The 11,635-nt window shown below is 35.7% G+C and overlaps 1 protein-coding gene and 1 pseudogene across 1 annotated transcript; both read right to left on the reverse strand.

The window, feature by feature from the left end:
• Window positions 1–1,738: 1,738 nt before the first annotated feature.
• Window positions 1,739–6,461, reverse strand: LOC141607230 (uncharacterized; annotated as a pseudogene).
• Window positions 6,462–7,988: 1,527 nt separating this feature from the next.
• Window positions 7,989–10,904, reverse strand: LOC141607231 (uncharacterized). The gene is made up of 3 exons (XM_074426591.1): window positions 10,899–10,904; window positions 10,593–10,757; window positions 7,989–9,761 (listed from the first exon to the last, which is right to left on the reverse strand). The coding sequence occupies exons 1-3, from the start codon at window positions 10,902–10,904 to the stop codon at window positions 7,989–7,991; spliced, it is 1,944 nt and encodes a 647-aa protein (XP_074282692.1).
• Window positions 10,905–11,635: the final 731 nt, after the last annotated feature.

Consider the following 11,635-nt stretch of genomic DNA (forward strand, 5'->3'; position numbering starts at 1 on the left):
CTTGAGAAAAAATGGAAAAAAAGCAAACTTTGTTTTACAAAAGCCAAAGATAAGTCTTAACACATTTTAGGAAAACTTTTGAACTAGAAATTAGCATATCCTTTTCCAAAGACCACCATTCAAATATTTCAAACTTAAAACTCTTATTTTAAATCTGATGTATAAAAGCCCATTTTAATAAAGATGAAATATTCAAGATGAAAGACCTGCTTTAAGTGTGACGGGTCAAACGTGACAGTAAAACACACTGTTACCATTACATGTATTCTACCCTTTTATCTTTACATAGGTTGACAAAACGACTCTAAATCTTGGGTAGCAAATTATCAACCATTCTTGACTTTGACATTGATTAATACTTGCTTAAGGAGGTTGCATTATTCCTAAAATGATACACTTAGAAACACGATTAAATTGGGCATGTCATTATCAACAAATAGGTCCTAACACACTTAAGTAACTCTAATGCCGAATTTTAAAACAGAAATCAAGATAATTGGCAAGACGAACGCGGTAACGTGGGATGAGTTGTCAAGTATCTAGAAAACCAAGACTCTCGTGACTCCTTCCAAATTTCAAAGACTCCCCAAATCCTATATAAACCCCCAATATACCTTCATACCTTTCATCAACAAACACACACTTCATCTTTTCTAGCTTTCCTCTAATTCAAACAACTTCTCCCCACATTTTAAATTTTAATCCCTCAATAATCTCATTAATCTTAACAACAATGGCCAGAGTACTCATCGCTGCTCTTTTCGCCATCCTCGCCGTCGTTGTCGTAGCTCAATCCCCCGCTTCTGCACCCGCTGCCTCGCCATCATCTTCCGTAACTAAACCACCTACCGCCGCTGCAACTCCTCCCACTGCTGTTGTCACTCCCGCCGCTTCTCCGTTAGCCACTCCATCCACCGCTGCCGCCGTCACCCCCACAGCCGCCTCCATTCCAACCGCTGCCGAAGGCCCCGGCGCCGTCGCTGATGGACTTACTCCCTCAACCACTCCTGCTGCCGCTCCTTCAAACGGTGCTGCTTCGTTGAACAGAGTCGCTGTTGCGGGTGGATCTTTCGTGGCTGTTGCCTTGGTTTCTGCTCTAATGTTCTAGATCTGCATTTCTTCAGCTCTTTTTTTTTTTTCTCTCAAATTTTTTGATTTGATTAAATTCGTTTATTTTATTTCCGCCTGCATTTGAAGGTGGTCGATTCTATTTGTATTCGGTAGTTGGATTTTGAGGAGTTTGCTTCACGGCTACCTTTCTATTTGTTTCTATTACAGAGTACTTGTGTTAATATAACTATCGTTATTGTTATTCGCCAATCACCCACCAGGCCACCATGTCTATCAGTTTTTTAAAAATTTACTCGAATTAGATCATACAGTCAGGGCCGTCCAATGACTTTTAGAGGCTCGGTTCTAAATTTCAAGACGAGGCCCCTAATATAAAGAAAATCAAATTATAATACTCCCTCCATTCAACTCCACACTACCACTTTCTTTTTTCACGTTTGTCAACGCGTCTTTTATGCGCTAAATATCGTTAGCTACGTATTTGCAAAAAATATAAAAGTTAGATATTTTTAATGTACTCGTAACAACGAATAAAACAAGATCCCACATGAATATATTTTCACTTATGTATCGAGAGAAAATTGAAATTGAAGGCTTAACAATGAATAGTGTACAAAATAGATAATGGTAGTGTGGAGTTGAATGGAGGGAGTATAAATTACAAATTTCACCACTTAAAAGATTCATCCATCAAATCTTTACAATCCATTTGCTCCAAGAAATGCTTCTCAATTGTTATCAATGCCAAACCATTGAGTCTTTCTTGCGTCATAGTTGAACGCAAATATGATTTCAACAATTTGAGTTTAGAGAAGCTTCTTTCCGCACTTGCAACAGTCACGGGAGTAGTTAACATTATTCTATATGCGATCATTGCATTAGGAAAACAACCAAATTGTTTCAAAAACTTCAAAAGATCAACATGCCCCATGTTCTCCGTAGGCAAGACTCCTCTCAAAAACTTAAGTTCCATATATAATTCATTTCCATCGACATCAGATTGTGCTTTCTTTAATGCAACTTCAAGATGAATACAATGCAATTTTAAGTCCGTATCTTCAAATGAATTCAACATGTTAGAAGAAAATAAAAAGCCAAAAATATTCTCAAAATCATTAAACTGCTCAAACCTTGATTTTAGTGAAGCAATTTCTTGATCAACAATGTAAAAAAAATAATTAACTCTAAATGATTCTTCTGAAGTTTGATTAGTAACTCCGGACGAATCGTCTCGACTCTCATCAAACTGTTTCTTTCTTCGAATTTCTCGCCTTTGAGGAAATATTGGATCAATATCTATTTCAAAAGCAATCTTCTTAGCTTCTTCTATAGCATTAACAAAACCATTTTCACGAAAATCTTCAAAAAAATGTCAGCAAACCTTTAATCTTTACAATAGCAACATCTATCAGCATGTCTTTTGATTGTAAATCTTTGCCCACCAAATTAACACGATATAGAATTTCATACCAAATAACTATTGCAACCAAAAATTCAAAGTCACCTAGCTCATTCAATGCTAGAGATTTGGCCTCACTCCTTATTTTAGAATCATTATCTTTCTCAGCCACCTCAAGTAAAGCCTCACGTATATCACCAACTTGGAATCTTATAGCTTTAACGCTCTCAACGCGACTCTCCCAACGAGTAGATGATAAAGGTTTCAACGTTAAACATTCTACATTATCTGTTAAAGTTTTCCATCTTTTATTTGAATTTGAAAATATTGTGTAAATACGTTGAATAATTCCGAAGAAATCTCTAGCTCTACTATAAGTTTTAGCCATGTCACATAACGCCAAGTTAAGACTATGACAACCACAAGGCATATAAAAAGCTATAAGATTTATATCTAACATCTTTTTCTGAACTCTTTGGTGTTTTCTTTTCATGTTTGATCCATTATCATAACCTTGTCCCCTGACATCATCTATATCAAGACCCATTTTTTTAAACTCATTTTGCAAAACAACAAAGAGTCCCTGACCAGTTGTATCATCCACATTCAAAAAACCTAAAAATGATTCTTCAATACAAACAGAACTTGAAGAGACATCCGCATACCTTAATATCATTGACATTTGTTCTTGGTGGGAAATATCAAGAGTACAATCTAGTATGACCGAAAAATATTTAGCATCTTTTATCTTTCTTATGATTTGAGTTTTAACTCGAGATGCAAGTAAGAGTATTAATTCATTTTGAATACTAGGCCCAAGATAATGAAAGTGAATTTTATCAGTGGTGATCCTTCGAATATGCTCTTGGATAATTTGATCAAATTCACCTAACATTTCAATTAATTGCAAAAAGTTTCCATTGCTACTTTGATACAAACGCCTATTAGTTCCTCGGAAAGCTAGATTATTTTTTGCAATAAACTTCACTATTGAAATAATCCTCATCAAGACTTTGTTCCAATTATCCCTCTCTTTTCTAATTTGTTTTTGATTTGCCTTATCAATGGTCTAATTATTTCGGGGTCTCCATTGCAACTCATGCCAATTGGCCAAATTTTTAATATGTTCTGAACCCGTTTCATGTTCTTTAAGCCTTTGACTAAGATGTATCCAATCATCAAATCCTTCGGTAGCTAACTGGCCTCTTCTTGCTTTACTAAACACTTTACAACAAAAGCACAAAACTTTATTAAGTTCTTTTGAATATACAAGCCACTCCTATCACATTTCTCTCCATTCGATAAAACTCTAGTAAAATATCTATTAGAAAAGAATTTATTATTATCATCTCTTGGACCTCTTTCTATATTGAACTCTCTTTTAAGACCTTGTTCAACTAAAGCATCAATCATCTTAGAAGTAAGAGCATCCCAATTTCTATGATCAAAAATATATCAAATGGAAAATTTTCTTTAGAATTAGGAGATTCATCAGCTTCATTATCATTTCCAAATTGACGAGTATTATTCTCATCATCTTCACCAGGCCCGTTATATGACAAGTTCAGCCAGGTCTAGGAACATGGGCCCATAAATATAAGGGGCCCAAATTTATAGTAGCCTGTTAACTAAAAAAAAGGGATATTCTCTCGTGTACCCCTCAACTTTTTCATTTTCTATGATATGCCCCTCTTTTCATGCAAAAAAAACTTTGACCGTCAATAAATCTTGGCTACAAATTTAGAATACAATAAAAAAAATTTCCACATTGACCGTCTTTAAGAGGTCTTCAGTTTGAGAAAAAATCACCGACGTCTCAACTCGTAGTCGGGAATTATGGTCGGTCAAAGTTTATTCGTTAAAAAATGTTTGACCAACCATAACTACCGGCTACGAGTTCAAATGCGGTGAATTTTTTTTCAAATTCAAGGCCTTGACGAGATGATTTGTTTGAAAAAAAATTACCGTTTTCTGAACTCGTAACAAAGAATTATTGTCGGTCAAAGTTTTTTTGTGAAAAACAAGGGGTACACCTTAGAAAACGAAAAAGTTGAGGGGTACACGAGAGAATATCCCAAAAAAAACTACTTTACAATCAGACGAACATAAGCCACACAATCAAAGGGAGAAAAATTAGAAAAAATCAAGGGTCAACGGCTCCTTCTTCCCCATGATTCCCAAATCCCATTTAATAAAATAGGTAAGTTTCCCCAAAAAAATTGCTTGTAATTGTTATTATATTTGGTTTGAAGTTCTTTTTTCCTTAGTACCTCTACTCATCTCCATCAATTATAGTTTATAAATCCCAATTATCAAAATATGTGAGTATTTTTTAATTAATAAAATTATGCTCTTTTAATATACAATCATAGTGCTAGTTTAATAATTTTATTTCGACTATTTGTTTTCTAATTTTATACCTAATACCTTCCGATTGTCTTGTTTCAAGGTTGATGCTTCCGAGTTCCGGCTTCTCTGAATTCAAATTAGTGGATCAGTGAATCATATTTTCTGAGTGTCTAATTGTCCGGGAATCTCAGGTTATTTCGTTCTTTGCTACTTTGTACCCATTTTAATTATTGTCTATTATGTCTACAAGAATTAGAAAAAGTGAATCTGGTTGTGAAAAACGGAAGAAAAGAAAAAGAATCGAAGAGTTAATTCAATCTCAAAGAGGAGCTCTCAATAAATTTGTAATTAAAAACTCGAACAATCCTGCTAAAAATGAGAATATAGAGTCAAATGCAAATTCAGCAAATGATGTGCCTAATGAAAATGAAAATATAGAGCTAAATGCACATTTAGTAAGTGATGTGCCTATTGAAAATGATCATGACTATGCCTTTTATAAACCATCAAACCTCCATTGATGAAGGAGAGAATGAAGATGGTTGTTATTGTAATTGAAGAGTATTTAGAGAGAGGATTGTAGAGAGATGAAATATTATGTATATTATTGATTAAGTGTTATTGGAAAGTTATCTGATTAGAACAAGGAGTATTGCTTATATACTAAGACCTCTAACTGACTAACAAACTTAGTTGGTGGTTAGTTACAGGTTAGTTACAAGCATCTTGACTAGTCAACTAATCAACTAACATGACTTATATTGTCTACATTCCCCACTCAAGATGGACTACAAGAAGACAATTGTAGACCAAGCTTGGCGGCCAGAAAATTATGTTCACTGGTACCCAGAGGTTTAGTCATTATATCAGCTAATTGTATCTTTGTGCCAATATGCTGAGTCTTTAAAAAACCTTCCATCTTCTTGTCTCTAATGAAGTGGCAATCAACATTGATGTGCTTCGTCCTCTCGTGAAACACAGGGTGCTGAGCTATGCATTGAGCAGCTTTATTGTCACAGTACAAGGGAATTGGAAATTTAAGGGGAACTTGCAGCTCTTGTAATATATTTGCAGTCCAAACCAACTCACTTGCTGTATAACTCATACTCTTATATTCTGCTTCAGCAGAGCTCTTACTCACGGTCTTTTGCTTTTTAATTAGTTTTCCAGGAGATAAGAGAACTGCCTAAGAAAATACAATACCCACTCAGGGACCTGCTGCTAAATGCACATGTTGCCCAATCTGCATCTGTATAAGCCTGCAATTCAGAGACGCAGATGCAGAATAAAACAGGCCTGCATTAATAGTACCTTTCAAGTACTTTACCAAATGCTGAGCTGCAATATAGTGTTCATCTCTAGGAGCACTTAAGAACTGGCTCAAATGCTGGACTGCATATGAGATATCTGGTCTAGTTAGACTAAGATATAGCATCCTCTCAATCAGTCTTCTGTACTTCTCAGGTTCTGAAAGTAATCTTCCTTTATCAGTAGACAGCTTTAGGCCCTTTTGCATAGGAAAAGAAATTGTCTTGGACTCTTCAAACCCAACATCTTGAATTATATGAAGCATATACTTCCTCTGGTTTAATAAAATGCCATGTTTATTTCTGGCAACTCCCAAACCTAGAAAATACCTCATTAGCCCAAGTTCTTGATGGTAAACTTGGAATGCAACTGATCCTTCAAGGATTTTATTGCTACAATGTCTTCACCAGTCATCAACACATCATCTACATAAACCAATACAACCAGAAACTTCTTTGTAACAGGATCCGTCCTTGTAAAAAGAGAGTAATCTAGCTTTGATTGAATAAATCCCAAGTCCATGAGGTACTTAGTCAACTCAAGGTTCCATTGCCTTGAAGCTTGCTTAAGGCCATACAGTGATCTTTTCAACCGATAGACCTGCCCTTTCTTTGCTAGTGTATAACCCAAAGGAGGTTTCATATACACTTCTTCATCCAAAAAACCGTGAAGAAATGCATTATTAATATTAAGCTGATGCAATGGCCAACCCTTGATAGCTTCTAGTGCCAATAAAATTCTTACTGTTGAAAACTTGGCAACATGAGAGAAGGTCAACTTGTAGTCTTTATCTTTGACCTGATTATAACCCTTAGCCACTAGTCTTGCTTTATACCTCTGAATGGAACCATCTGGTTTATGCTTAATTTTATAAACCCATTTACTCCCTATAACCCTTTTATTTGAAGGCAAGGTAGTCAATTCCCATGTTTGATTAGCCTCAAGTGCTTGCAACTCTTGATTCATAGCAAGAACCCATTTATCATCCTTACAGGCTTGATGATAATAACTTGGTTCATGTGACTCAACCACATTGCATAAGGACATAATATAATCCTTATCAAAAGAGGTCAATTCACTTAGAACATGTGCCTGAAAAGCAGTGGACCTTCTGGTCTTCTGTGGTGAACAATGATAATTTGAGAGCAAAACAGAAGGAATCCTAGGCCTAGCAGACTTCCTTATAAACTGACCTTGTTGTTCAGCTACAAGACCAGTAGCAACATCATTATTAGATGACTGAACTGTCACAATAGTTTCAGGAACATGTGGGTCAGCTGTTGTGCCTACATCAGTAAGAACTTCAGCAGTTGATGTAGGATCATCAGGATTTTCTAAGACTTCTGATGAATGAGAAGGAGCCTCTGTATTTATAGACTGCAGAAAATCATTTGATATATTGCAATATTCAGGTGAGGCATGAGGTGCCTTGGCCTGAATTGGAACCTTGAAAGGATAAACCCCTTCCCTGAATATGACATCTCTGCTCGAAAAAACAGTATGTGTATCTAAATCATACAGCTTATAACCCTTTTGATTATAAGGATACCCAATAAACAAGCAACTTCTGGCTCTTTTTTGAAACTTATCCATTGATGTGGGAGGCATAGAGGCATAACATAAACTGCCAAATATTCTGAGCTCATCATACTTAGGCTGTTCTTTGAACAAAATCTCATAAGGAGTCTTCCAGTTTAAGACAGTAGAAGGCATTTTATTAATTAGATAAGTAGCAGTAAGCAAACATTCACCCCAAAACTTAATAGGAACCTTAGACTGAAATTGAAGAGCTCTGGCAGTATCAAATAAGTGCCTATGTTTCCTTTCCAGTAAAATAATCTTTGCAATATGTTTGAAAAAATTATGTGCCATTGTCTGATTTAATCACTTTAATGGTCTTACCAAACTGTGTTTCAACATAAGATACAAAACCCTTGACTAAACCAGGCACCTGAGTTTTATTATGAATCAAAAAAGTCCAGGTTAACCTAGAATGGTCATCCAAAATGGTTAAAAAAGACCTAGCACCAGTAAGTGTGGGAATTTTATAAGGACCCCAAACATCCACGTGTAACAATTTAAAACATTCATTAGCATATGATGTACTCTTTGGAAAAGGCAAAATATGATGTTTGGCAAGTACACAAGTATCACAAGTAAACTTTTTTATTCCTTTCAATTGCTCACTGTTTACATGTCTCATCTTATCCAAGGAAGAATGACCTAATCTGGCATGTAATAAGCTCACTTTCTGAGACTGACTCAAAACTTTATTACTATTTACAGAGATTTCCTTATTGACAAAACTACAATTGACAGTAGAATTCTTAATACTATGACTCCTGAGCTTGTACAGATCCCCAAATCTCCTAGCCAAAGCAACTATGTCCTTACTTGTAGGGTCCTGAAATACAAAATTATCATCCAAAAACAACACAAGTAAGCCAGTTGATGCTATTAATTTACCCACAGATAATAGATTTTGCTTAAAATCAGGAATGAAGAGGACATTATGCAAAATTATTTTATCATTAATTTTTGCAGTCCCAGTTTTATGAACCACTTTGACACTACCATCAGGCAAGCCCACATAGACAGGCCTAGATAAACAGGTTATATCATGAAGCAATGACATATTAGATGTCATGTGGTCTAAGGCACCAGTATCCACAATCCAATCCATTTTAGAACTTGTATTATTAACAGCACAAGCTTGTGAAGAGAGATACATACCACCAAAATTGACTGAGGACTGTAAAGTATAATTAGAAGGTTCAGTCTTCTCATTCATTGCTTGGAATACCTTAGCCATAACACAATTGACTATCCCTTGAACAAAGTCTGGTGAGACATGAACATTAGGAGGCACCTGATTATGCCCAGAATACCCCAAAGAACTCCCAGAAGCATACTCATGCATTAATGGTTGTGCAACAGAAAAAGGAGCAACATCCTGGTAATGACAATCTTGTTTAGAAGAAACAAGCTCAGCATTATTAGCAGCCTTAGAAGAGCCTGCCTCCATATTAGAAGTACCTTTCTTGGCATTATAGGCCTTAAATTTATAACATCTTTCCTTAATATGCCCTTTAGTGTTGCAGAAGGTACAGTTCTTGCGTCTCCAACACTCATCAATAGTATGACCAGACCTTCCACAGAACTCACAGTATTTTCCATCTTCAGGACCAGCAGAAGCATCATCTTTAACACGTTTCTTACTAGCCTCATCTATAGAAGAGTAAGACTGAGTCCTCTTCTTAGCTGCATAAGCAACTAACTCCACAACAACATCAGAAGTTACATCATTAATCAACTTCCGACGTTCAATTTTTTGAAGCATCCATAAAGCCTTGTTAATGGGTGGTAAAGGATCTAAGGTGAGAATATGAGTTTGCAACTGTCCAAACCCAGAATTCAGGATTAACTTGGCCTGTGTCTCCCTATCTAACAGTCTTTTAAGCAACTGACATGTACAGTTCTTCATAGCACCACATGTGCACTGAGGAATGGGATCCATTGTGTCAATGTTCTCCCACAAATTCTTGATTTTACCATAATAATCAAGAAGAGAAGAAGTATCCTGAGAGATATTACTCAAATTTTTTTTAAGAGCATATAAATCCAAAACATTCAACTGACCATAACGCTCAAGAATATCAGATCATAAAGACTGAGCAGACGAAGCATACTGTAAATTGTTCACTAATGGCTTCGCAATAGAATTCTTAATCCAACGAGAGACGAGAATATTAGAGGTGGCAAACGGGTCAGTCAGATCAGTTTCGATTCGGGTTCTTTCGGTTTATCTTTTTTTTTTCGATTTCAGTTCGGTGCAATTCAGGTTAAATTCAGTTTTCACTTTTAATCGGTTGTAGATATTTTGGGTCGATTCAGGTTCGAGTTGGGTCAATATCGGTGCAAATAAGGTTCGAGTTGGGTCAATATCAGAGCAGATGAGATTCGAGTCAGGTCATAATCGGATTGGATGTCAAGGGATTAGGTCTTTATTCAAAAGATTGGATATAATACGAATAACTTTTTTTAAAAAAAAGTAATAAATAATGTTTTTTTGTATAACTACGATATAATATTAATTCATTGACGTTAAATGGGTGACACTCATGTACAAAAAGACACCCTAGATGTGACGCCTAGGTACATTCGGGTCATTTCGGGTTTCAATGTTGGGTTTCTGTGATCAATGTACGGGTTGAAATCGGTTCAGGTATATATCGGTTCGGATTAAAACAATTCTGGTTGAAACAGTTCAGGTTCATTCGATCTTGGGTTTATTTCGGATATTACAAATTCGGTTCGATTTCGAATCAATTCAGGTCGATTCAGGTTTCGGGGTGAAGTTCAGTTATACCTTTCGGGTGTACGGTCAGGTGTCAATTCGGGTATTTTCGATCGGTTTTTCGGGTTCGGTATACTTTTGCCAGGTCTAGAGAATATTACATCTTACCCAGGAATTGTGCTTCTTATCTGTGGCAGGAGGACAAGAACATTCTCCAGTAATAAACCCAGCTTTGTTCTTGGAAAGAAGAGCATAGATGATCTCGCGCTGCCATTGAATGAAATTGGAGCCATCAAAGAGAAAAGACGACAGAATCAAGCTTGGTTGATCAGTCTAAGAAAGAAACAAAGGATCGTCTAATGGCGAATACAGTGTATCTTCAGGCATGATTAAAAGAAGAAATAGAAGATTTTATTGTGCGGAAGCGTAAAGTAATAGGATCTTAATAAGCTGATACCATATAAACCATCAAACCTCCATTGATGAAGGAGAGAATGAAGATGGTTGTTATTGTAATATAAGAGTATTTAGAGAGAGGATTGTAGAAAGATGAAATATTATGTATATTATTGATTCAATGTTATTGGAAAGTTATCTGATTACAACAAGGAGTATTGCTTATATACTAAGACCTCTAACTGACTAACAAACTTAGTTGATGGTTATTTCCAGGTTAGTTACAAGCATCTTGACTAGTCAACTAATCAACTAACATGACTTATATTGTCTACACCTTTGTTGAAGAAAATATTGTTATGATACAGTATTTCGGTATATTGATCGTGTCCCAAAAACTGTATTATTGAGTACTTGAACCCAAGTAGTAATTTCAGAATATGTTGTACACACTACACACTACTATGAATCTATGATACACGCGTTTTGCTACGAACGATAAGAGGTTCGATCGCCATTATTCATGAGTGTTGAACTATTTTTGTTGATAATGACAAGTTCTTAATCCTCATTTCCTTCTTGAGTAATATGTTAGCTAGCTAGAAATGAAATGTTGCAGGACACGATTCAATCATTTTAGAAGTTGGCAGCAATTCTTCAAGTCTTGTTCTTTTGCTTAGCTGATTGTAAGGGTATAGTTATTGAGTTTACTCGTTATATGTTCTGAACAATCTTGACTGTTCAATTCTAAATGGTTCATAATACATGGTTGAGACTTTTTTTTGAACTTATTTCGTAAAGAGAGTTTGAGAAAG

This window comes from Silene latifolia, chromosome 10 (genome assembly GCF_048544455.1).
Source record: "Silene latifolia isolate original U9 population chromosome 10, ASM4854445v1, whole genome shotgun sequence".
NCBI lineage: Eukaryota > Viridiplantae > Streptophyta > Magnoliopsida > Caryophyllales > Caryophyllaceae > Silene > Silene latifolia.